Genomic DNA, 27,664 nt, shown 5'->3' on the forward strand with positions numbered 1-27,664 from the left:
GTGAAGATGCAGCGTAATCTAGAAAAAGAACAGGGGCTGTAAAAACTCTGCCAGGGAGAACAAAAAAGCAACAGACACTGATAGAACAGACATCTGGGATTCATAGAATAGACGGAAAGGCAGCACCTTTTTGTTGTTGTTTCTGGAGTGCTTTGTCCAAGGAAATGCTCCTTCTTTGTTTCTTACTGTTATTTTATTGTCACCATCACTCTCATTTGTGTGATGGGATACCATGTGGGCTATTATTATAATGTGCTCCTGTGTTTTCCATTGACTTCCTTCCCATACCACAGTGAGATGGGTGGGAAGGTGAAACAGAGATCAGGAGAGGTGTTAGGGCTTTATAAAAGTGCACTGTTAGTAGAAGAGTCTCTTCCCTGTCTCTCTCTTTTAATTGGATGTCCAGCTCTTCAGTATTGATTCATGCAATAAACTAGCTCTCCTCTCCTAATTCTGCAGTTGTTTGCATGAGAATGTGTCTGTCTACCAATATGCCTTCTTCTTGCCCACACAAACAGAAGTTCCACCTGTAAATACATATCCTCCCCATCTACACAAAAGAGCTACACAGAAAACAGACCTATGAGAACTACATTCCTGTTTACCAACTTAATTAGTGTGAATTCATTATAACTCTCAGCCAGCAACCAAGGTATTCACAACTGCCAAGGAATTCATGACTGCTTGAAAGAGAAAGGCCAGGGTTGGTGCCAAGATGGCCGAATAGGAACAGCTCCAGCCTCCAGCTCCCAGGGTGAGCGACACAGAAGACAGGTGATTTCTGCCTTTCCAACTGAGGTACCGGGTTCATCTCACTGGGGCGTGTCAGACAGTCGGATGCAGGACAGTGGGTGCAGCCCAATGAGTGAGAGCTGAAGCAGGGCGAGGCATCGCCTCACCCGGGAAGTGCAAGGGGGAAGGGAATTCCTTTTCCTAGCCAAGGGAAACAATGACACACAACACCTGGAAAATTGGGTCACTCCCACCCTAATACTGCGCTTTTCCAAGGGTCTTAGCAAACGGCACACCAGAAAATTATATCCCTCGCCTGGCTCGGAGGGTCCCACGCCCACAGAGCCTCCCTCATTGCTAGCACAGCAATCTGAGCTCTAACTGCAAGGTGTCAGCGAGGCTGGGGGCGGGGCATGCGCTAAACAAAGCAGCCTGGAAGCTCGAACTGGGTGGAGCCCACCGCAGCTCAAGGAGGCCTGCCTGCCTCTGTAGACTCCACCTCTGGGGACAGGGCATAGCTAAACAAAAGGCAGCAGAAACGCCCACAGATGTAAATGTCCCTGTCTGACAGCTTTGAAGAGAGTAGTGATTCTTCCAGCACGGAGGTTGAGATCTGAGAACAGATAGACTGCCTCCTCAAGTGGGTCCCTGACCCCTGAGTAGCCTAACTGGAGAGCCTAACTGGGAGTAGCCTAACTGGAGTAGACCTCAAGCAAACTCCAACAGACCTGCAGCTGAGGGTCCTGACTGTTAGAAGGAAAACTAACAAACAGAAAGGACATCCACACCAAAACCCCATCTGTATGTCACCATCATCAAAGACCAAAGGTAGATAAAACCACAAAGATGGGGAAAAAGCAGTGCATTAAAGCTCAAAATTCAAAAAATCAGAGCGCCTCTCCCCCTCCAAAGGAACGCAGCTCTTCACCAGCAATGGAACAAAGCTGGATGGAGAATGACTTTGATGAGTTAAGAGAAGAAGGCTTCAGTCGATCAAACTTCTCAGAGCTAAAGGAGGAACTACGAACCCAGCACAAAGAAACTAAAAACCTTGAAAAAAGATTTCACAAATGGATAACTAGAATAACCAATGCAGAGAAGTCCATAAACGACCTGATAGAGATGAAAACCATGACACGAGAACTACATGACAAATGCACAAGCTTCAGTAACCAACTCAATCAACTAGAAGAAAGAGTATCAGAGATTGAAGATCAAATGAATGAAATGAAGCAAGAAGAGAAGTTTAGAGAAAAAAGAGTAAAAAGAAATGAACAAAGCCTCCAAGAAATATGGGATTATGTGAAAAGACCAAATCTACATCTGACTGATGTACCTGAAAGTGATGGGGAGAATGGAACCAAGTTGGAAAACACTCTGCAGGATATTATTCAGGAGAACTTCCCCAACCTAGCAAGGCAGACCAACATTCAAATTCAGGAAATACAGAGAACACCACAAAGATACTCCTTGAGAAGAGCAACTCCAAGACACATAATTGTCAGATTCACCAAAGTTGAAATGAAGGCAAAAATGTTAAGGGCAGCCAGAGAGAAAGGTCGCATTACCCACAAAGGGAAGCCCATCAGACTAACAGCAGATCTCTCGGGAGAAACTCTACAAGCCAGAAGAGATTAGGGGCCAATATTCAACATTCTTAAAGAAAAGAATTTTCAACCCAGAATTTCATATCCAGCCAAACTAAGTTTCATAAGTGAAGGAGAAATAAAATCCTTTACAGAGAAGCAAATACTAAGAGATTTTGTCACCACCAGGCCTGCCCTATAAGAGCTCCTGAAGGAAGCACTAAACATGGAAAGGAACAACCGGTACCAGTAATTGCAAAAACATGCCAAAATGTAAAGACCATCGATTCTAGGAAGAAACTGCATCAACTAACGAGCAAAATAACCAGCTAACATCATAATGACAGGATCAAGTTCACACATAACAATATTAAACTTAAATGTAAATGGGCTAAATGGTCCAATTAAAAGACACAGACTGGCAAATTGGATAAAGAGTCAAGACCCATCAGTTTGCTGTATTCAGGAGACCCATCTCACGTGCAGAGAAGCATATAGGCTCAAAATAAAGGGATAGAGGAAGATCTACCAAGCAAATGGAAAACAAAAAAAGGCAGGGGTTGCAATCCTAGTCTCTGATAAAACAGACTTTAAACCAACAAAGATCAAAAGAGACAAAGAAGGCCACTACATAATGGTAAAGGGATCAATTCAACAAGAAGAGCTAACTATACTAAATATATATGCACCCAATATAGGAGCACCCAGATTCATAAAGCAAGTCCTTAGAGACTTACAGAGAGACTTAGACTCCCACACAATAATAATGGGAGACTTTAACACCCCACTTGTGGGGAAAAGAAAGAGAGATCAGACTGTTACTGTTTCTATATAGAAAGAAGTAGACATAAGAGACTCCATTTTGTTCTGTATTTGAAATGCTGTTAATCTGTGACCCTATCCCCAACTCTGTCCTTGCAAGAGACATGTGCTGTGGTGACTCAAGGTTTAACAGCTTTGGGGCTGTGCAGGGTGTGCTTTGTTAAACAAGTGCCTGAAGGCAGTATGCTGGTTAAAAGTCATCACCATTCTCTTAATCTCAAGTACCCAGGGACACATACACTGCGGAAGGTCGCAGGGACCTCTGCCTAGGTAAGCTAGGTATTGTCCAAGGTTTCTCCCCATGTGCTGGTCTGAAATATGGCCTCATGGGAAGGGAAAGACCTAATCATCCCCCAGCCTGACACCCGTGAAGGGTCTGTGCTAAGGAGGACTAGTATAAGAGGAAACAAGGCCTCTTGGCAGTTGAGATAGAGAAAAGCATCTGTCTCCTGCTGGTCCCTGGGCAATGGAACATCTCAGTATAAAACTCGATTGTATGTTCTATTTACTGAGAAAGAAGAAAACCGCCTTAGGGCTGAAGGTGGGATGTGCTAGCGGCAATACTGCTCTTTATGCACTAAAAAGGTTTATGGAGATGTTTGCATATGCGTATCAAGGCCCAGCACGTTTCCTTAAACTTATTCATGTCACAGAGATCTTTATTCATATGTCTTACTGCTGACCTTCTCCCTACTATAATCCTATTATTCTGCCACTTCTCCTTTTCCAAGATGGTCAAGACAATGATCAATAAATACTGAGGGAACTCAGAGACCGGTGCAGCACGGGTCCTCTGTATGCTAAGTGCTGGTCCCCTGGGCCCACTTTTTCTTTCTCTGTACTTTGTCTCTGTGTTTTATTTATTTTCTCAAGTCTCTCCTTCCACCTAATGAGAAACGCCCACAGGTGTGGAGGGGCAGGCCACCCCTTCATATAAATACGTATTAGCTATACTAGAATTACAAATTAAAACCACAGTGAGATATTGCCTCCCATCTACTAGAATTGGTAAAATTTAAACATATGTAATATGTTAAATAAATACATATATATTTATATATAATAAATACATATAAATATGTATTTATATATACTTATTTATTTATACATATTAGCCATACTGGAACTACAAATTAACACCACACTGAGATACTACCTCCCATCTACTAGAATTGGTAAAATTTAAATATATATATATTAAATAAATACATATATATTATATATAATAAATATAGTAAATACATATGAATACATATAAATATGTATTTATATGATTTATTTATTTAATATATTATATATATTTAAATTTTATCAATTCTAGTGCATCCTTATTTCTCTATCAGTGAGGGAAGCTGGAAGCAAGATGGGAAGGTGGGGAGAAGAAGAAACACTGAAAGGAACTAAGAGTTACTGGAAGGAGGGCTTCAAGCTGGTAAGTGGGTCACTCACTGGTAGGTAAGTCATGTGTGGAAGCCTGTTTGGGGTGTTGCAAGGATTGACTGTGTTGGACTGGACAAGGGAGGGCCACTGGGGGTGCAGGTGAGCAAGTACTGGAGTATGCATATTTAGATATTATGAAACTATACACAAACATATATGAAAGAGAGAGAGAATACCGGCAATATTGAGTGCTAACAAGCAAGTAAAGACACTGAATTTCTCCTATTTCACTGATGGAAATGAAAATGGTATATATATGTATCACTCCGAAAACCATTTTGGCTGTTTTTATAAAATTATACATTTACCATACAAACCATCACTCACACTCCTGGGTATTTATCCCAGAGAAATGAAAACGTATGTTCCCACCAAAAAAGCACAAGCGTTCATAGTATTTTACTTGTAATAGCAAAAACGTGGAAACAACTCAAATATCTATCAACAGGGGAAATGGGAGACAAACCGCAGTACACACATACAACAGAAACTTTTGAGCAATAAAAAGGCAAGGAACTATTTACATACACCATGACTTGGTGAGATCTCAAAGGCACCTTGTCAGATACAAGAAGTTGGTCTCGACAATTACATAGGTAAGAATCCACTCAGCCTTTCCTGTGACACTCAGGAAAGGCAAAACTGTAGGAAAGAGTGAATGCCAGGATTGGGGTCGGATTTGGGGTGATGGAACTGTTCTGTGACCTGATAATGATCGTGATTACATGAATCTATACCTGTGTTAAAAAGTTGTGCATAGAAAAGAGTCAACTTACTGTATGTTTTTAAATAAAATAATTAAAATCAGGGTGTGGAAACTAACCTTTGTATTCACTTATTTATTCAGAAATAATTTTGAATATATATTTTATGCTAAGTGTTGTTCTAGTTGCAAAGAATACAGCAGTGAGCAAAATAAGGGGTTTAATTTTGTTCAGAAGACACAGAAAATAAACATCAAGTAAGTAGATATGATATGATATGATATGATATGATATGATATGATATATCAACCAGTGATGTATGCCATGGAAAAATAACAAAGGAGTTTCGGAGATAGAGAATTACATGGACAGGTATCAGCAAGTCATGACTTGAGGGTCAACTGCCCGAAACTAAGAATAATTGTATCAATGGTCAAAAAGTTCAAAAGAGGAGTAACATTTCAAGACACATTTAAAATACATGAAATTTATATGAATTAAATGAACTTAGCATTTCTGTATCTATAAATAAGGTTTTACTGGAACACAGCCACATTCACTCATTCATTCATTCATTCATGTATTGTCTTCACGCTTCCGCACTACAACGGCAGAAGTGAGTGTTTGCAGAAGAAACGTATGTTTTGCAAAGCCTGACTCTTTACATAAAAAGTCTGCCAACCACTGCTGTAGATGATGCTAAGTTAGGGTGGTCAGGGAAGGCCTCTGTGATGAGGTATCTTCTGAGCAGAGACCTGACAGAGGTGAGGGATGGGCCCACAGGTTACTCAAGGAATCTCCTAGGGTTCTAGCCCAAGTTGGGGTTGCCAGCATGGGGCATTCAACAAATAACAGAGGCTATGTGGTGGGTCTGAGTGAGGGAATGTGAGGCGGCAGTGATGGGTCAGAGTAGACCAAGGGCCTGTTTGTACAGCTCAGTAGGCCACCGTCACAATCCTGATTTTCTCTGAGCCACAGGGAAGCCACTGGAGGGGTCTGAGCAGAGGCATTATCTACAGTGCTTGGCAAATGGGAAGGGGTCTGTAAATGTGAGCTATTGTTATTGCCAACGATACCATCTGATAATACAGCTGCCTCTTGAACAATGTGTGGGTTAGGGGTCCTGACACCCCTGTGCAGCTGAAAATCTGCATATAATTTTTGACTCCCCAAAAATGTAACTACTGGCTGGGCCTGGTGGCTCACACCTGTGGTCCCAGCACTTTGGGAGGCTGAAGCAGGAGGATTGCTTGAGCCCAGGAATTCGAGGCTGGAGTGAGCTATGATTGCACCACTGTACTCCATCCTAGGTGACAGAGTGAGACTGTCTAAAAGAAAAAAGAAAAAAGAAACAGAAAAACGTAACTACAAATAGCCTACTGTTGATGGGCAGCCTTACTGATAACATAAACAGTAGACTAATACGTATTATACACTACATTCTTACAATAAAGTAAAATAGAGAAAAGAAAATGTTATTAAGAATCATGAGAGGCCGGGCGCAGTGGCTCAAGCCTGTAATCCCAGCACTTTGGGAGGCCGAGACGGGCGGATCACGAGGTCAGGAGATCAAGACCATCCTGGCTAACACGGTGAAACCCCGTCTCTACTAAAAAATACAAAAAACTAGCCGGGCGAGGTGGCGGGCGCCTGTAGTCCCAGCTACTCCGGAGGCTGAGGCAGGAGAATGGGTAAACCCGGGAGGCAGAGCTTGCAGTGAGCTGAGATCCGGCCACTGCACTCCAGCCTGGGCCACAGAGCGAGACTCCGTCTCAAAAAAAAAAAAGAATCATGAGAAAGAGAAAATATATTTACTATGCATTAAGTGGAAGTGGATCATCATAAAGGTCTTCATCCTTGCCTTCACATTGAAGAGGGTGATGAGGAAGAGGAAGGATTGGTCTTGGTGTCTCAGGGGTGGCAGAGGTGGAAGAAAATACAAATGGACCTGCATAGTTCAAGCCTGTGTTGTTCAAACATCAACTGCAGTAACATGTAACAGTCAACCCCTGCATTTCCACCCAGCAACCTCACACGGCCAGTGCATTTATAGGAGTTAAATGAAAATTCGTCGGATTTTGCAGTGTAGAGGTGTTCTTCACTATACAAACTTAGGCTATAATAATATTTGCTGTGAAGACTTGACAGTGATAAGCTAAATGAGATTATCTGTATCAAAAGCTGTTATAATGTGCATGTAGAAGCCAGTGGAAGCTTTTAAATTGACAGAAGTCCAGGCAAGAGGATGCAGAGTGCAATTAGCCAATGTCAGCAGCTCTCTGGACTTGTTTGTACATACAGAGCAGTATCTCTCATCTTCCCTACCATTTTCCGGAGGGTTTCACCCAGCATGGGTCCCAGTAATAATATCTAACAGCAACCAGTGGTGCTACCTACTAAAATCCAATTTAAATAGTCTCTTTCATATAATAATTTAAACACAGATAGATAACATATTTGTATATTTATATTACATCACAGTGCATTGTTTTTTCATTGCAGAAGGAATAGATAACTTGACTCAGATATTATGCAACATATTTCTTACTTCAGATACCCATACTCACCAGTGAGTAAATGTTAACAAAGAAGTAACACTTTTCGATGCTATATTTCATGTAGAAACCCTGGATAGACTGCTAGAAAGCTTTTTTTTTTTTTTTTGAGACGGAGTCTCGCTCTGTCACCCAGGCTGGAGTGCGGTGGCCGGATCTCAGCTCACTGCAAGTTCCGCCTCCCGGGTTCACACCATTCTCCTGCCTCAGCCTCCCGAGTAGCTGGGACTACAGGCGCCCACCACCTCGCCCGGCTAGTTTTTTGTATTTTTTAGTAGAGACGGGGTTTCACCGTGTTAGCCAGGATGGTCTCAATCTCCTGACCTCGTGATCCACCCGTCTCGGCCTCCCACAGTGCTGGGATTACAGGCTTGAGCCACCACACCCGGCCTAGAAAGCTTTTTAAGAGTATTTTTGTAATGTTTCAGGAAATTACCTGGTGGTATGAACTGGGCTAGGAACATTATTATTTTTGTCAATTAAAATAATAGAATGCAAATTTCTACATTCTGAAAATTTTCTATCCAACATACTTCCCAAGGTGAATTCACTCAGCATGATAAGGGGTGTGTGTGGGGTCCCCAGTTTACATGATCTTTATACACACATTTATGTCATTGGATGCTTATAAGTCATTATTTCATTGTGCTGAAAGAGGAAAGTGTAGCTCAGAGAGGTTAAGTACATTTTAAAATTCCACAACTGGTAATGGTGAACCTGGGTCCCTAAAGTCACGAGAGAGAATTATGAGAGTATGATAGGAAACTTCAAAGATACTGAAGCCAGAATCTGCTAACAGCATTGATCTCTGAGGAGTGCAAATGAGCAAGTGAGGGGTGAGGTAAAAGGAGGAGAAGGATACTTTATTTGTAATTTTTTTTTTTTTTTTGAGATGGAGTCTTGCTCTGTTGCCCGGGCTGGAGTGCAGTGGCCGGATCTCAGCTCACTGCAAGCTCCACCTCCCGGGTTCATGCCATTCTCCTGCTTCAGCCTCCCGAGTAGCTGGGACTACAGGCGCCCGCCATCTCGCCCGGCTAGATTTTTGTATTTTTTAGTAGAGACGGGGTTTCACCGTGTTAGCCAGGATGGTCTCAATCTCCTGACCTCGTGATCCGCCCGTCTCGGCCTCCCAAAGTGCTGGGATTACAGGTTTGAGCCACCGCGCCCGGCCTTATTTGTAATTTTTAAAGACCATGTACTGGAAGTTTTGTTCTTTGCATGTGTATCTTTGATAATTTAGGGAGAATTCGGGTTGGGCAAATACCCAGGAGAGTGACCAATGGCAGAACAAGATAATGAGAGAGATAAGCATGAGTCCTATGGGATGCATAGAGTGAGTCCTTTATTCTCTATCAGTGAGGGAAGTTGGAAGCAGGGTGGGAAGGTAGGGAGAAGGAGAAACCCTGAAGTAACTAAGTTACTGGGAGCAGGGCTTCAAGCAGGTGCTGGTAGGTGAGTCATGTTGCTGAAGCCTGTTTTGGGTGTTTCTAGGAGTGGCTGTTCAGCTGGATGACAGAGGGCCACTGTGGGTGTAGGTGGAGAAGGTGCTGGAGAGAAAGGCAGGCCCAGGTAGTGAAGAGCTTTATGGGATGAGCTGGGGAGCCTGGGTTTTTTCCTAGACATGGTGGGGAGTCGTTCAATAATTTTAAGCAGTGAAACTCACGACCAGATTTGCATTCTTCTAAAACCAGGTCCCACTCTGTGATCCTGGCATGTCTTCCCAGACACCTGGTACTATCACAGTCACCACGGCAGCCACGGCAGCAAGGCAGCGTTTTCCTGCACACTAGTATCAACTTGCTCATGTGTTTATTTACTTTTCAAAAATATTGGTTTGTTGGTGTCAGAGACAATTCTCCATGGATCTCTTTGCCAGCCTGGCAGTGAGGCATTGACTGTCCTTTTGTTCCACACTCTTTTCAAGGATGTTTGTGTAGTGAACCTCCTTGGAAGACAGAGGTAAGGTTTTCCTTTAGCGCAAACAATAGGTGTTGACTGTCCTGTATAATAATGATACTCTCTTCCTCCAGGTCATTCAGGCTCTGATAAAACCCTAATAATTTAGGCTCTGGTAAAATGGTTTCTCTTAATGGCAGAGCTTGTTAAAAAGAACAGAACACTCTGGTGTGTTTCGCAAGGGTTACTTTCCCCTTCCCGCTTCACGCCGGGGCATGAAGGAGATTTTTCTCCCATATTCGCCGTGAGAACCTGATAGGGTTTCTGGAGGTAAAACTCTTGGAAAAGTGCAGAGGCTCCCCTTAGACTGGGCCCCCTGGAGTTTTTAATTCTCAGATTGGTCCACACTCAGCCTCCAGGATTTCATTCATTAGACTTCATGTTTTCCTGTCCTGGTACTGGTTCCCACAGAGGTTTCTGCTGATGGGTTTCTACTGCAGTAGTTTTGATTCTCTGCATCCACCTGCCTGTGTCAACAAATCTTAGGGCAGTAGTTTGCTCTGTGATCCCACTTATCTAAGAGTTGTTAATTTTTTACTTTGTTCAGTATTTACTTTCTGTTAAGATGGTGGTGAGGAGTTCCAAGCCTCTTATATGCTTGACTAGAAACTGGGAGTCCCAGAGAACATTTTTTTTAGAGATGAGGTCTCACTATGTTGTCTAGGTTAGACTTGAACTCTTTGGCTCAAGTGATCCTCCCACCTTAGCCTCCTAAGTTTCTGGCGTTACAGGCAGGTGCCACTGTGCCCAGCTCAAAAATCTATTTTTAATAATGTTCATCCTCTGGAAGCTGAGATTTTCCTTATGAGCCAACATATGATCAATTTAGCGTAAATCTTCTATGTAGACTTAACAATCATGTACGTTCTACCATTTTGAGATACAGATATATAGGCTGGGCATGGTGGCTCATGCTTGTAATTCCAGCACTTCGGGAGGCTAAGGTGGGTGGATCACCTAAGGTCAGTTCAAGATCAGCCTGGCCAACCTGGCGAAACCAAGTCTCTCCTAAAAATACAAAAATTGGCCCAGCATAGTGGTGCACACCTGTAGTCCCAGCTACTCAGGAGGCTGAGGCAGGAGAATCATTTAAACCCAGGAGGTGGAGGTTACAGTGAGCTGAGATCATGCCACTGCACTCCAGCCTGGGCAACAAGAATGAAACTCCATCCCAAAATACATATATATATATTTGTGTGTGTGTATGTGTGTGTGTATGTGTATATATATATATAGTGTGTGTATCTCATACTATATATACATATATACGTATACACATATAAATATATACACACATAAATATATATAGACATATACACATATAAGTTTGGCTATGTGTGTTAGCTGCATTGTTCAAATTTTTAGCCCATTCTGATTTTTTGTTCTCCTTATTACATAAGCTATCCCAAAAAGTGTATTAAAGTCTTTCACCACAGTTGTGAAATTGCTTATTTCCACTTTTATTTTAGTTACTTTTTTGAAGCTAAGTAATTAGGAATATTCAGATTCATAATTATTATATGTTGCTTTTGGATTGACCCCTGTGTCATTATTCCTTGTCTTGCTTTATCTCTAGCTTTATCTTTTGTATTAAAGCCTACCTTGCTATTCACTTAACTACAGTAATTTTCTTTTGCTAGTGTTTGCATGACGTATCTTTTCCACATATTAATTTTTAACATTTCTGGAACCTCATATGTAACATATATTTCTTACAAGTGCATAGAGGTTCTTTCTTAAATTCAGACTTAAAATTTCAGAATTCAATTTGAATGATTTAGTTTTTTAAAAAAATTGGTTCTGACTGGTGAGAGGAGCTGAGATAGCCAACCAGATGCAGCCAGGAAGAGCTTCTCCCATCTAGAGACTGACCATCAAGAAGCCCAGCATACACCAAGCAGATCTTTGAAAGGAAGGCATTGAGAGTGGAGTGAGGGAGGCAGGCCCTCAGCTGGAAGGGGAGGAAGCTGGAAACCCTGCATAGGGTTGCTGAGCATGAGGACTTGATCCTGGCCCTAAGCAGCTCCTGGGAAAGTAGGTATGGAGTGGCCCACTCTTGCAGGAGACCTCCAGAATCCTAGCTGCAAAAGCTCCGACAGCCCCCATGGACATTTGCGCTGGCAGAGAGAACTGCTTGGAGAGTTGGCAGGGACAGGACTCTAGCCTGTGTGGAGCCCAGAGCGTCCAGTTTGGAGACAGCTGCAGTGGAGCATGGACAGAGATGCTCATTCCCCAAGGCTCACTTTTGGCCTTTCTTGACTGTCAGACCTGGACAGAATAGGACTGTCTTGCCCAGGGGATGGGGCCAGTCTGATATGAGTGCCTCCCAGTGTGCTGGCCTCTCCCAGGTTCCCTACCTGCCACATCTGTTTGCGGCACAGCCTCAGTTGCCAAACTGGGGTGCTTCCCAGGCGCCACTGCCTTAGCCCTTTCACCAGTAGACCCCGTCCAACTATCAGAGAGCCTTTGTGGACAGTTTCCACCAGGATGCACCCAGCCAAAGCCTCCTCTCACCACTTTGCCAGAAAGCACTCACCCACAGCCTCCCTTCAACACTTTGCCAGCATGCACATCCACACAGGCATCAATGCTCCACCACCACCAGCACATGTGCGAGTGAAGATCCCACTGCCACGACCCAGATGAAGCACTTCTGTCAACACCCTACATTGGAATGTCGTTGCTAGTGAATGGGGAACACCTTAGCCCCTCTAGTGCAATAGGTGTTTAACCCTGAAGATTCGGAGGACAAAGCCATGGGCCTGGTACCAGCTCCCCAGGGTTAGACGATGTAGCCCAGAAGTGCTGAGCTGAGCCTTGGCCTCATGAAATCATCCAGAAATGAAACCAGCTGACTAAACCCAACTTATACCATAGTTAAACCCTCAAGGGCATCAAAGAATATAAAACCCCAAAGCCCCATCCAAAGGACAGCAACTTCAAAGATTAAAGCAACTTCAGCCCACATAGATGAGAAAGAACCAGCACAAGAACTCTGGCAACTCTAAAAGCCAGGGTGTCTTCTTGCCTCCAAATGACTGCACTAGCTCCCCAGCAATGGTTCTTAACCAGACTGAAATGGCTGAAATAACAGACAGAATTCAGAAGCTGCACGGCAATGAAGATCGTCAAGATTTAAGTAGAAAGTTGAAAGTCAATCCAAGTTATCTAAAGAATCTACTAAAATGATTCAAGAGCTGAAAGAATAAACAGCCATTTTAAGAAAGGACCAAATAGATCTCACAGAGCTGAAAAACTGACTACAAGAACTTCATAATATAATCAGAAGTATTCACAACAGAATAGACCAAGCTAAGGAAAGGATCTCAGAGCTCAAAGACTGGTTCTTTGAATCATCTCAGTCAGACAAAAATTTAAAAAATAAATTTTAAAAATGAACAAAACCCTCTCCCTGAAGCTGGGGACCAGGGCTGGGACCCACTGGCCACATTAGTGGGAACCTCCATGGTCCCCACAGCGCGCAGGGTCCTGCTCCTCTGTGCCGACTCATGGAAACAATGAAAGGTATTGTTGCAGCACCTGGCAGTGAGACTGAGGATGAGGACAGCATGGACATTCCCTTGGACCTTCCTTCATCCTCTGGCTCAGGCAAGAGAAGGAGAAGGGGCAACCTGCCCAAGGAGTCTGTGCAGATTCTTCAGGATTGGCTGTATGAGCACCATTACAATGCCTATCCTTCCGAGCAAGAAGAACCACTGTTGTCCCAGCAAACACATCTGTCTACACTACAGGTCTGTAACTGGTTCATCAACGCCCGCTGCAGACTTCTCAGATAAATAAGCCTACGGGTGAGATAATATTTCATGTGGTATACGCATCCTGACATGCTGAGAAAGGATGGCAAAGATCCAAATCAGTTCACAATTTCCCGCCGTGGGCCCAAGATTTCTGAAACAAGCTCTGCGGAGTTGGTGATGGGCATCAAAAACTTCATGCCAGCTCTGGAGGAGACCCCGTTTCATTCCTATACAGCTGGGCCAAACCCAACCCTAGGGAGGCCACTGTCTCCTAAGCTGTCTTCCCCAAGATCAGTCTGGGCTCATCCATCAGTGATCTGCCATACCACTGTGACTGCACTGAAAGATGTCCCTTTCTCTCTCTGCCAGTCAGTTGGTATGGGACAAAACACAGATATACAGCAGGTAGCGGCCAACAACTTTACAGACACCTCTCTCATGTACCCAGAGGACATGTGTAAATCTGGACCAAGTACCGACACACAAAGTAGTCTTTTCAACACTCCTCCCCCTACTCCAACGGACCTCAACCAGGACTTTAGTGGATTTCAGCTTCTAGTGGATGTTGCACTCAAACAGGCTAGAGAGATGGAGCTTCAGGCGAAACTTACAGCTTAACCCATTTTCAAGCAAAACAGTTCTCAGAAATGTCATGATTTCTGGTGTGATGGCAAGAGATGAATTACATTATTTTACCTATTTTGTTATTAATATTTACACATAGGATTGCTAAAACAGCCTCCTGTTACTGAGATGCCTTCAATGCAATACAGTCATTCCAAGAACCATAAACTCAAAGCTACTGTAGTAATAATGAGTTTTCTTTTTTAAATGTTTCTTGGTAGATTATTCATAATGTGAGATGGCTCCCCATATCATGTGATTTTTTTCCCTTCCCTTCCCCTTTTCTTGTTAGTTTTTCAGACTGTGCAATTCTTAGAGAACCCATAGCATCTTCTCATTCCCACGTGGAACAAGATGCCCACATTTTGTCTATTTAATAAATTTTCAATTCTTTTTCAAACAAGTATGAATCTAGTTGATTGATGACTTTTTTCATGACATAAAATTTTCTTTAAAAGAATGAATGAAACCTACAAGAAATGTGGGACTATATAAAGAGACCAAACCTACCATATATTGGCATCCCTGAAAGAGAGGGAGAGAGGGCAAGGGACCTGGAAAACACATTTGAGGATGCTGTCCCTGAAAATTTCCCCAACTTTGCTAGAGAGTTTGACATCCAAATCCAGGAAATTCAGAGAACTCCTATGAGATACTATACGTGAGGACCATCCCCAAGACACATAGTCGTCAGATTCTCCAAGGCCAATGTAAAAGAAAAAATATTAAAGGTGGCTAGAAAGTAGGGGAAGGTCTCCTAGAAAGGGAATCCCATCAGGCTAACAGTGGACCTTTCTGCAGAAACCCTACAAGCCAGAAGACGGAGGGCCTATATTCAGATTCCTTAAAGCAAGAAAGTGTTTGCTGCCACACTTTGTAGATAACTCCTGAGTTTGAAAACTGTTGACATGGGTGAGGTCTGGAAGCCAAGAATTGTTAGACAATTGCCAGATAATAAACATTTACACAACTGTTACTGGAAAAGAGATACGGAGTCAAGAGTCAAAGGCAGTGGAATGTTTCCACTCGGGGCTGCAAGCCTGTCCAGGAAAGCCTTCCCTTTGAGGTGGAAACTGGTTTTAGATCTATACAGCCACAGAAGACTGGAATGGAGGTCAACTTGCTATTCCTCCAGCATGTTTCTTGCATCAGTGAAGTCCTACCTCCCTCACTGGAGGACCTCAAATCAAAGGTTTCAGGAACTTGTGTCCTACTTCAGTGAGGTTCCTGTAGGAAGTGACTGAAACCTTTGATCTAACCCTCTTCTCTTCCCTACACTAAAGGGGATGGTTCAGAGCAGGGGCTCTGGCTCTCGGGGGAGATGCAAACAACTCTGACCATGAGTTAAACCCTGTAGTTAATGGATACCAAATAGAGAAATACAAACTCAAGAAAACACAAAGCACCATCCCAGTTGGGAGGGCACAAAGCAGACATGATCATCAAAAGCAATGTGGATTCTGGATTGGATCCTGAAGTAGGAAGTGGACACGAGGGGACAACTGACAAAATTAAAATAAAGTCTGTAGAGTCGTGAATAGGGTTAGTCAATATTCATTTCCTGCTTTCGATAACTGTATTAAGATCACTTAAGATGTTAACATTACGGGAATCTGTGTGTAAGATAGAAAGAAACTGACTGTACAACTTTTTTGTAAGTTTAAAATTATATCAAGAGAGTAGTGAAGTTTAAAATTATTTCAAGATAGTAGATAAGAAAATATTGTAAATGATACCTAACAGATATTATCAAGATAGTGACAGTGAACATTCATTAAAGAGATAATCAGGATGCCCAATGATGCTTCCTTGTGCCTAAAACTGCAATTACAGAGCTGCTCCTCTTCTCAGTATTATGTACCTAGGGCTCTCCTTGAGACAGAGGAGAGACAGGGCTTGGTTTCACCTCATCCCTACTAAAGCAGGGGTCTCCAACCCACAGGCCATGGACTGGTACCAGTGTGTCTCCTTTTAGGAACCGGGTTGCACAGCAGGCGGTAAGCAGTGAGTGGAACTTCCTCTGTATTTACAGCTGCTCCCCATCACTCACCTTACTGCCTAAGCACTGCCTCCTGTCAGATCAGTAGCAGCATTAGACTCTCATAGGAGCATGAACTCTATTGTGAACTGTGCATGTGAGGTATTTAGGTTGCACACTCCTTATCTAATCTAATACTCTTTATCTAATCTGAGAATCTAATGTCTGATGATCTATCACTGTCTCCTATCACTCCCAGATGAGACTATCTAGCTGCAGAAGAACAAGCTCAGGGCTCCCACTGATTCTACAGTATGGTGAGGTGTATATGTAATATATAATGTATATTATTTCATTATATACTACAATGTAATAAATAATAGACAGAAAGACCACAACTAATGTAATGTGCTTGAATCATCCTGAAACTATCCCCCTCCTCCATGGTCCACGGAAAAAACTGTCTTCCCTAGGAAACCAGTCCCTGGAGCCAAAAAGGTTGGGGACTGCTGTACTAGGGCATTCCTGCTAATCACAAAACCCACACCGCTACCTCATTGCTAATAGTCCTTTTACTTAAAGAATCCCGGGAACTGGTCTTAGGAGACAACCAAGATTCCAGAAAGAATGCTGAACAACTGATTCACAGCCTTGCTGCCACGGGCCAGACCACCTCAAGAAAACCATCCTAAGCAGATACTGCTGACCTGCAAACCCTACAACTCTCCTGCTTTGCCCAGCCCAGCCTGCATACCCTACCCCTGATGTCAATTCCCACACTTTGCCTAATAAAAAAAGCGCTACCAGCTCTTTTCAGCAAGTCATCAGGGAATTCTTTCTCTCTTGTGCTGCCTGTCTTATGTCCAGGCATAATCTCCAATGAAGCCTTGTCTGGGAAAACTATTTTGACCTCTTGTCAATTTCTATTGCATTGAGAGTCCAAGAATCCATGACCAGTAATGTATTATTTAGGGGCTTGCCTGGGATCACGGTGTAGAAAATAAAATAAGTAAAGGTTCCTCTTCAAAGGGACTTGCCTCCTCCTCCTCCTTGAGAACAGACAGTAACCTCTCTTAGAAGCAAAACTTACTCAAAGACCTGTGCTAATATTCTTAAATATCTGCTAGCCATAGTAAAGAAATCAATATACTGTGTGTTCTTGAGACGGAGTCTCGCTCTGTCGCTCAGGCTGGAGTGCAGTGGCGGGATCTCAGCTCACTGCAAGCTCCGCCTCCCGGGTGTACGCCATTCTCCTGCCTCAGCCTCCCGAGTAGCTGGGACTGCAGGCGCCCGCCACCACGCCCAGCTAGTTTTTTGTATTTTTTAGTAGAGACGGGGTTTCACCGTGTTAGCCAGGATGGTCTCGATCTCCTGACCTCGTGATCCGCCCGTCTCGGCCTCCCAAAGTGCTGGGATTACAGGCTTGAGCCACCGCGCCCGGCCTACTGTGTGTTCTTAGCTCCCACATTTTAGCCTAGATATTTGCCCTGGCATGCCTGAACAGGCCCAAGCAAGCATTAGGTCATGGCCTATTTCTCTTCCTTATCTGGAAGTGTTTTTGCCTCTCTCAGCATTCTACAAGTTACTTCCTCTCTTCCTTTGCTCTCCTCTGCCTTTGCCTCTTTGGGGAAGTTCTAAGTTAAAAATAAAGTGAGCAAGAACTAAGATGAGAAGAAATTTACGAGCTTGGATGAAGGCCATTATCCTTAGCAAACATAAGAACTGAAAACCAAATATCACATGTTTGTACTTATAAGTGGGAGCTAAGGCCGGGTGCGGTGGCTCAAGCCTGTAATCCCAGCACTTTGGGAGGCCGAGACGGGCGGATCACGAGGTCAGGAGATTGAGACCATCCTGGCTAACACGGTGAAACCCCATCTCTACTAAAAAAAATACAAAAAAACTAGCCGGGCGAGGTGGCGGGCGCCTGTAGTCCCAGCTACTCGGGAGGCTGAGGCAGGAGAATGGTGTGAACCCAGGAGGCGGAGCTTGCAGTGAGCTGAGATCAGGCCACTGCACTCCAGCCTGGGCAACAGAGCAAGACTCCGTCTCAAAAAATAAATAAATAAATAAGTGGGAGCTAAATGAGAAAACACGGACACATAGAGTGGAACAACACACACTGGGGCCTTTCAGAGAGTGGAGGATGAGAAGAGAGGATCAAGAAAAATAATTAATGGGTACTAGGTTTAATACCTGGGTGATGAAATAATCTGTACAACAAACCACCATGACACAAATTTACCTATATAACAAACCTGCAAATGTACCCCTGAACTAAAATAAAAGTTTAAAAAGTCCATTGTAGATTCTGGATAGCAGTCCTTTGTCAGATGTATAGAGTGTGAAGATTTTCTCCATTCTGTGGGTTGTCTGTTTACTCTGCTGATTGTTCCTTTTGCCGTGCAGAAGCTCCTTAGTTTAATTAAGTCCCAACTATTTATCTTTGTTTTTATTGAATTTGCTTTTGGGTTCCTGGTCATGAAATCCTTGCCTAAGTCAAGGTTTAGAAGGGTTTTTCCCACGTTATCTTCTAGAATTTTACAGTTTCAGGATGGAAGTCCCTCATCCATCTGGAGTTGATTTTTGTATAAGGTGAGAGAGGAGGATCCTGTTTTGTTCTCCCACATGTGGCTAGCCAATTATCCCAGCATCATTTGATGAAAAGAGTATCCTTTCCCCACTTTATGGTTTGGTTTGCTTCGTCGAAGATTAGTTGGCTGTTAAGCATTTGGGTTTATTTCTGGGTTCTCTATTCTGTTCCATTGGTCTATGTGCCTATTTTTATACCAGAACTATGGTGTTTTGGTGACTATGGCCTTATAGTATAGTTTGAAATCAGGTAGTGTGATGCCTCCAGATTTGTTCTTTTTGCTTAGTCTTGCTTTGGCTATGTGGGTTCTATATGAAATTTAGAATTGGTTTTTTCTAAGTCTGTGAAGAATGATGGTGGTATTTTGATGGGGATTGTGGATTTCAAACACATCAGTAAACGATCCCATCAAAAAGTGGGCTAAGGACATGAAAAGAAAATTCTCCAAAGAAAATATGCAAATGGCCAACAAACATAAGAAAAAATGCTCAACATCACTAATGATCAGGGAAATGCAAATCAAAACCACAATGCGATACCACCTTACTCCTGCAAGAATGGCCATAATCAAAAAATCAAAAACCAGCAGATGTTGGCATGGATGCAGTGATCAGAGAACACTTCTACACTGCTGGTGAGAATGTAAACTAGTACAGCCACTATGGAAAACAGTGTGGAGACTCCTTAAAGAACTAAAAGTAGAACTACCATTTCCATTTGACCCACCAATCCCACTACTGGGTGTCTACCCAGAGGAAAAGAAGTCATTATACGAAAAAGATACTCACACATCCATGTTTATAGCAGCACAATTCCAATTGCAAAATCGTGGAACCAACCCAAATAACCATCAGTCAACGAGTGGATAAAGAAACTGTGGTACTTTTTTGCAATGGGTTTGCCACCAGAACACCCCTAAAAGCCAAAATGGGAAAGGAAAACACTCATCTTAACATTGTCGTCATTGGACATTGATGACTCAGGACACAGAGACTTCACCAAAAACGTGATTACAGGGACATCTCAGGCTGACTGTGCTGTCCTGATTGTTGTTGTTGGTGTTGGTGAATTTGAAGCTGGTATCTCCAAGAATAGGCAGACCTGAGAGCATGCCCTTCTGGCTTACACACTGGGCGTGAAACAACTAATTGTTGGTGTTAACAAAATGGATTCTACTTAGCCACCCTACACCCAGAAGAACTATGAGGAAATTGTTAAGGAAGTCAGCACTTATATTAAGAAAATTGGCTACAACCCCATCGCATTTGTGCCAATTTCTGGTTGGAATGGTGACAGCATGCTGGAGCCAAGTGCTAACATGCCTTGGTTCAAGGGATGGAAAGTCACTTGTAAGGATGGCAATGCCAGTGGAACCACACTGCTTGAGGCTCTGGACTGCATCCAGCTGACACCAGCTCATCCAACTGACAAGCCCTTGCACCTGCCTCTCCAGGATGTCTACAAAATTGGTGGTACTGGTACTGTTCCTGTTGGCTGAGTGAAGACTGGTGTTCTGAAACCTGGTATGGTGGTCACCTTTGCTCCTGTCAATGTTACAGCTGAAGTAAAATCTGTCGAAATGCACCACGAAACTTTGAGTGAAGTTCTTCCTGGGGACAATGTGGGCTTCAATGTCAAGAACGCATCTGTCAAGGATGTTCATCTTGGCAACATTGCTGGTGACAGCAAAAACGACCCACCAATAGAAGCAGCTGGCTTCACCACTCAGGTGATTATCCTGAACCATCCAGGCCAAATCAGCATTGGCTATGCCCCTATACTGGATTGCCACATGGCTCATACTGCATGCAAGTTTGCTGAGCTGAAGGAAAAGATTGATTGCCATTCTGGTAAAAAGCTGGAAGATGGCCCTAAATTCTTGAAGTCTGGTGATGCTGCCATCGTTGATGTGGTTCCTGGCAAACCTATGTGTGTTGAGAGCTTCTAGGACTATCCACTTCTGGGTCGCTTTGCTGTTCATGATATGAGACAGACAGTTGCCATGGGTGTCATCAAAGCAGTGGACAAGAAGGCTGCTGGAGCTAGCAAGCTCACCAAGCCTGCCCAGAAAGCTCAGAAGGGTAAATGAATATTATCCCTAATACCTGCCACCCCAGTCTTAATCAGTGGTGGAAGAACGGTCTGAGAACTGTTTGTTTCAATTGGCCATTTAACTTTAGTAATAAAAGACTGGTTAGGGATAACAATGCATCATAAAACCTTCAGAAGGAAAGGAGAATGTTTTGTGGACCACTTTGGTTTTCTTTTTTGCGTGTGGCAGTTTTAAGTTATTAGTTTTTTAAATCAGTACTTTTTTTTTTTTTTTTTGAGACAGAGTCTCACTCTGTCGCCCAGGCTGGAGTGCAGTGGCCGGATCTCAGCTCACTGCAAGCTCCGCCTCCCGGGTTTACGCCATTCTCCTGCCTCAGCCTCCCGAGTAGCTGGGACTACAGGCGCCTGCCACCTCGCCAGGCTAGTTTTCTTTTTTGTATTTTTTAGTAGAGACGGGGTTTCACCATATTAGCCAGGATGGTCTCAATCTCCTGACCTCGTGATCCGCCCGTCTCGGCCTCCCAAAGTGCTGGGATTACAGGCTTGAGCCACCGCGCCCGGCCTAAATCAGTACTTTTTAATGGAAACAGCTTGACCAAAAATTTATCACAGAATTTTAAGACCCATTTAAAAAGTTTAATGAGAAAAAAAAACTGTGGCATGTATATATATATACAATGGAATACTGCTCAGCCATAAAAAAAGTAATGATTTAACAGCATTTGCAACAACCTAGATGAGATTGGAGAAAACTATTCTGAGTGAAGTAACTCAGGAATGGAAAACCAAACATCGTATCTTCTCACCAATATGTGGGAGCTAAGCTGTGAGGATGCAAAGGCATAAGAATGATACAATGGATGTTGGGAACTTAGGGGGAATGTTGGGAGGGGGTGAGGGATAAAAGACTACAAATAGGGTGCAGTGTATACTGCTCGGGTGATGGGTGCATGACAATCTCACAAATCACCACTAAAGAACTTACTCATGTAACCAAATACCACCTGTACCCCAATAACTTATGAAAAAATTAAAAGTAAATTTTTAACATTTTAAAAAAGTAAAGTTAGTGACTAAAAAAGGAAATCATGCAGTCTGTCTGTCGTCTATCAATCTAACATCTATCATCCAACCACCCATCCATCCATCATCTATCTATCTATCTATCTACCTACCTACCTACCTACCTACCTACCTACATACCTACCTATACATCTTACCTATCTACCTATACATCCGTTTAAGAACAATTTTCTGGGAGGAGGATTGATAATTTTCATTAATTCAACAAAAATTGTCCAGTACCTAAATTATGTTGAAACTTAGTGCCAGAAAGTTATTTCTTCCTTCAAGAAAATTTAGACTAAGGATGATTGCCTATGACCTAAATTGTCAATAGTTCATGGAACAAGATGTGTATATTTTGCTCTTTCTTTCTTATTCTCTTCTTCTCCTTCCTTCCTTTTTCTTTCCTTTCAACAGCATCTCACTCAGTCACCCAGGCTGGATTACAGTGGTGCCATCACAGCTCACCGCAGCCCCAAACTCCTGGGCTGAAGTGATCCTCCCACCTCAGCCTTCCGAGCAGCTGGGAATGCAGGCATGCGCCACCATGCCCAACTAATTTTATTTTTGTTTTCTGGCACAGACAGGGTCTCACTTTGTTGCCCAGGCTGGTCTTGGACTTCTGGCTTTAAGCTATTCTCCTGCCTCAGCCTCCCAAAGTGCCAGGATTATAGGTGTGAGCCACTGTGCCAGCCTGTTTTGCAGCTTTCTTAAGAAAGCACAGTTGAGAAGAGAAAACACTAAGAGCTTGACACATGCCAGCTACTGTGCTGGGAGCTTTTTCAAGTGTGACTTCATCTGGTCCTCATAAATACTAAGTTTCAAATTAGAATGACTCTCCTCCACTCAGAGATGTACATACATAGTCTACATTCCCATATCCTTGAACTAGTGATGCAACTTATCATCAATAAGGTCTTGCAATAGCTGCCAAACAAGCAGAGTGACACAGCTGCTGCCGCTTGTACAGGAACAAACTAAGTCTTCAGGAACAAACTAAGTCTTCAGGAACAAACTAAGTCAATATTCTTGACACTTCAATTAAGTTGTGTGGATTGCTTATGTTTCATGTGTTGAGTGTAATTGTCATTTTAAATATCAGAAAACACCATGATTTGGCTCGTGTGTTGTGTGTGCAGAATGACACATTAATAGAAGACCATGAAGTAAATTTACTGTTAATGAAGCACATACTCATTGTTTTAGGAATAAGCCCAGGTACATATTTTCTTGCAAATCAATAACCAAGTGCTTTATGGGGCACAAGAAGACAAAGGGATGAAGAGTATCACATTTTGTCTTCAAGATAGGCACAAAAGGATTGCCTAGCACAAGGAAAACAACATGGCCCATGTATACATATGTAACAAATCTGCACGTTGTGCACATGTACCCTAGAACATAAAGTATAATAATAAAAAAAAAAAAAGGCAGAAGGAGTTGTCAAAATCTCTAGGAGTAGATGAAAGAAAATTCAAAGAAAGAAGGGGCTAGTGTCACCAGTTCAATGATAACTTGCAGCATGGGTGTCAGCAGCTTAGAATAAAACCAAACTCTGCATGACCAGTGCTGTTGGTAGAACTGAGAACGATGTTGTGTAAGAAAGCACAGGAACCAATCTGGGGTTGAAAGATGATTCACAGGAGGCAGTCTCCAAATGTGGAGACATTTTAAGAAATCTTTAACACATTTATTTCCCACATATTTTTATTTTTCTATTTGCCTTCCAAAAGTCTACGTCTCAACAGAGCAAGAAGCTCTGTTAATAAGTATAAACATTCTAAGTGATGAGATTGCATCTTAGAGTTGTAAAACAACAGTGTGTCTTTCAATGACATCTTAGTATTAATGAGATACAACATTAAGGATAATTTCTCTAAATGATTATCATTATAAAATGTACTAAAAATTATCCCTTCAAGTTGCCCCTCGCCACTTCTGTAAGATGAAAAATTAAGTACACATTAACTTCCCAATGCCCAATAGTCAAGCTGAAGTTTCATCTGGAAGAAGAATGATAATTGTATATTAAAGATATTATTATTTGTCCTTTGTATTTTACCTAATCAAAAACTCGAACGTTTCTTTTTAACATTTGGTAGTAAACAAGCTGATAGCCTGGGCTCACTAGGAATCTTCACATTGTTGGCCTTCTTAGGTTCCAGGGTAGGGAAAAGCAGCCTTGTGCATCCAAACCACACCCCACACCTCTGCACACGTACAGGAAGCTAAGAATGAAGCTCAGAAAAGGAGAACCATTTCAAAGGCTATGGTACAGGCTGGATGAACTCGTCCCTATGCTGTGCCAGCAAGTGGAGGATGGAAAGTCTGACCAATCCTTAGACATTTTCTGATGGAATCATCACACACCCATGAAGGCTGAGGTCCTTTCTACAGCTTTGGGATCATTTGAACTTGTCCAAGCCCTTCCCTAGCTGGCACTTGCCTGGCAGACCTCAGTTTGCCCTGCCCTTCCCTTCCCTCTGTCTGCACACCTAAGTACTACACATATCTAAGTACTACATCACCTATCATGGCCACTAATATAATATGATTATGAAAAGCAGGTGTTTAGTACTTTCCCTGACCATGTAACTAAGATGCTGGAGGTCTCTGAATTCTTGCATCAAGCACACCAGGAGATTTGGGCCATTGCTATTCTCCACCCCCACCCCGCTTATTGAAGTTTCCAGAGCCATGGCTCATCTGCTAGGACAGGTGACAACTCTAATGACTCCAGAGCAAAAAACAAAGTGGCTTCAGAAAGGGTCCCCTTGACATTTCCAGAGACATCGTGCTTGGGGAATATAGAAGAAGCAAGCATTAGGAAGGAAAGGATGTGAAACCAGATAGAGAAATGGCTGAAGTATTCTCTCTGATTGGAGCTTAGTTGGGCACGCTCTCCTCATCAATGCCCGAGTCCGAAAACTCTTAGAAGCCTAACTTGGAGTAGGACCAACCTACGTTCATTCACCCTGAGGTCTGGAATAGTATACGGAGAATGCAATTAGACAGCCTACAATATTCAGCTCTCTGGTCCCTTACGCCACCCAGTCTCCTCCTTAAAGAAACTAAGGAATGTGCTTGGGAGACTTTGGTTACTTTCAAGGAGTGTGCTTGGGAGACTGCAGGTGGCATGATCAGCAACTGTCCAATCAGTAAACTTACCAGGGTAACAGGCCCATTTAGCCTGTATCCATAAGTTCCAGCCTTTTACCACTGTCCTTTAGTTCTCCTAGAGCCTCTTTGGAAGCATGATGCCACGATGCTGCATCTTGGGTAAGTAGGACCCCAAATCCAAACATCATCTCATCCCATCCCCAGTGCAGCTCCCAAACCTCAACCCAATTCATTCCCCTTTATCCCTAACATTATTCCAGCCTCCTGTGCCCTCCTAGTTATCTCAAAGCGTGACGAGCGTGCTGCTCAGAGCCTGCCTGAACAGGATCCCATACAGATTTAGCCCCAAGTGATAATCTCCACTTTTTTTTTTTTTCTTTTTGAGACGGAGTCTTGCTCTGCCGCCGGGGGCTGGAGTGCAGTGGCCAGATCTCAGCTCACTGCAAGCCCCGCCTCCCGGGTTTCCACCATTCTCCTGCCTCAGCCTCCGGAGTAGCTGGGACTACAGGCGCCCGCCACCTCGCCCGGCTAGTTTTTTTGTATTTTTAGTAGAGACGGGGTTTCACCGTGTTAGCCAGGATGGTCTCGATCTCCTGACCTCGTGATCCGCCCGTCTCGGCCTCCCAAAGTGCTGGGATTACAGGCTTGAGCCACCGCGCCCGGCCTAATCTCCACCTTTAAACCACCCTAACCCGTTTGTTTGTTTGTTTGTTTCCATACTTGTCACATTCTCAGCTCCATGTTCAACCCTTTTTCTTTCTCCCTTAGTTCTTGCCTGGGGGATAACAGTCTTCCTCTCCCAGTGTTCAAACGGAACTACAGGTAAGGACAGGACAGGGAAGAATGAGAAGGAAAGAGGTGACGCTGGGAAGAGAGACCGGGAATTGAGTATCTGTTTTTCCTTGGAAGCACACCATCAATGTCTGCCCCCAGATGCTCCTGTTGACTCTGGACCGTGGCTGTGCCACCCGGCGCCCAGGTGTGGGAACAAGATCTACAACCCTTCGGAGCAGTGCTGTTACGATGATGCCATCTTGTCCTTAGAGCAGACCCGTCGCTGTGGCTCCAACTGCACCTTCTGGCCCTGCTTTGAGCTCTGCTGTCCCGAGTCCTTTGGCCCCCAGCAGAAGTTTCTTGTGAAGCTGAAGGTTCTGGGTACCAAGTCTCAGTGTCACTCATCTCCCATCTCCCGGAGCTGTATCGGGTAAAGGCCCCTACCTTGCTCTTAACTAAAGGTATGAGGGAGGGATGAGGGATACAGAGGGCTTGAAGAGGAACTCCTGTTTGTGGAGTTCTAATAAGGGCAAAAGAGTCAGCCTGGTGGGAGCAGGGGAAAGCAAAAAGAAGAAGCAGATAAGCTGTAAGTCTGCCTTTCTTCATGGTCCAGGACAAATAGCCCTCCTGCATAAATAACTCACAACCTTCTTGCACCCAGCTATCACCAGATCCTTAGCTGGTAGAAAAATGCAAGTCATGCAGTTGCCTTCCTGATGTAAAAAACTAACATGCTAAATAATCCAGTGTCGGGAAGACAAAGATGTTTTGCTTCTCTGAAGAAGCTTATAATAATGTACAGTATATGTATATGCAGGGAACAATTGGTCAAAAGTGGATTTTGGTTTCCCCGAGGGGAAAGACTGGCTTTGTAATTATAATTTTTTCCTTATTTTACTTACAACTGGTACAGTCTAAGTATTGTACGAAGTGCCCATGATTCTGTCAGTAAATTTGAGCATATTTTTATTAGTTAATGTCAGTTTAAGTAGTCCTTTTGTTTGTTTCTATTTTTAAGGTGAATTTTTAATTCTATCTCAAATCAGTTAAGATACCTTGACAAAAACTGCAATGAGAGGAGGTAAGCTATCCTTTTTCAGGAAGAACTGATATCTCTGGCTAAATAGTTCTCCTTTTATTATGGTTTCCGAATCAGTTATTTTCTTCAGCTTTAATTTCATAAAATTAAAAAACTATAAAAAAAATTCCTGTAGCTGTTGGAATAATTAAAAAATCTGGTGCAGCGGTGGTATACCAATCTTTAGAATTCTTAAGTATTCTAATGTTTCAAGATGAGGTCATGCTTGGGAAAATCATGTCACAGCATTTACATTACTTTCAAATGTCATTTTTTTACCCTGGAAAGAAGTAATAATGTTCATCATAACGCTAGCAGCCTGGATAGTGAGCTAAACAAACCCTTGGAAGATTAAATTTTAATCAAGTAGACTAGGAATACAGAAAACAAGTCCTTCCTCCCCTTCCTCCCACCGTTACAATCTTACTGGAAGGGTGTTCAGAAATTAAAATTTGTGTTTGCTAAGACTTTATTCTGTTGGGGGTTTTAAGAGGTAATACATGTAATGTAAAATGTATGTAAACCATTGCAGGTTTCTAGGGCATTTTTCCATGCATCAGTAAGATGTCTGACGGTAACTGAATGTAACTTACAGAAAGTAACTAAAAGTTACATTCAGAAAAATAGCATCAGGCCTTGGATGTTCTTTATTAAACTCTTTTCTGGCACTAACTTTACCAAAAAAGTCTGTCATTTTCTAAAGTTCTTTTGCTAAAACTGTTGACTATGGAAAACAACAAAAAGGAATTTTTTAGTCTGCTGCTATTATTAACATTTATTTGTTTGGACGAACGGAGGCAAGATGGTGCACTTCCGGGTTCTTCATC

The 27,664-nt window shown here is 43.0% G+C and overlaps 2 protein-coding genes and 2 pseudogenes across 2 annotated transcripts in view; 3 read left to right on the forward strand and 1 right to left on the reverse strand.

Moving 5' to 3' along the window:
- LOC111519945 (insulin growth factor-like family member 2) overlaps positions 1-27,664 on the reverse strand; it is an 83,791-nt gene that overhangs the window by 14,681 nt on the left and 41,446 nt on the right. The window lies entirely within an intron of this gene.
- On the forward strand, positions 13,220-14,171 carry LOC111519946 (annotated as a pseudogene).
- On the forward strand, positions 19,737-20,837 carry LOC111519943 (annotated as a pseudogene).
- Positions 25,120-26,193, forward strand: IGFL3 (IGF like family member 3). Its single transcript, XM_031934874.1, has 3 exons — positions 25,120-25,144; positions 25,754-25,807; positions 25,919-26,193. The coding sequence occupies exons 1-3, from the start codon at positions 25,120-25,122 to the stop codon at positions 26,191-26,193; spliced, it is 354 nt and encodes a 117-aa protein (XP_031790734.1).

This window comes from Piliocolobus tephrosceles, chromosome 21, assembly GCF_002776525.5.
Source record: "Piliocolobus tephrosceles isolate RC106 chromosome 21, ASM277652v3, whole genome shotgun sequence".
In the NCBI taxonomy this organism is placed as follows: Eukaryota; Metazoa; Chordata; class Mammalia; order Primates; family Cercopithecidae; genus Piliocolobus; species Piliocolobus tephrosceles.

Excerpts from the sequence above, each read along its gene's own strand:
- IGFL3 (XM_031934874.1), top strand. The coding sequence starts at position 25,120 with ATGATGCCACGATGCTGCATCTTGG. Across the intron at positions 25,145-25,753 it reads GCCACGATGCTGCATCTTGG|TTCTTGCCTGGGGGATAACA; the intron begins GTAAGTAGGACC and ends TTTCTCCCTTAG. Across the intron at positions 25,808-25,918 it reads GTGTTCAAACGGAACTACAG|ATGCTCCTGTTGACTCTGGA; the intron begins GTAAGGACAGGA and ends GTCTGCCCCCAG.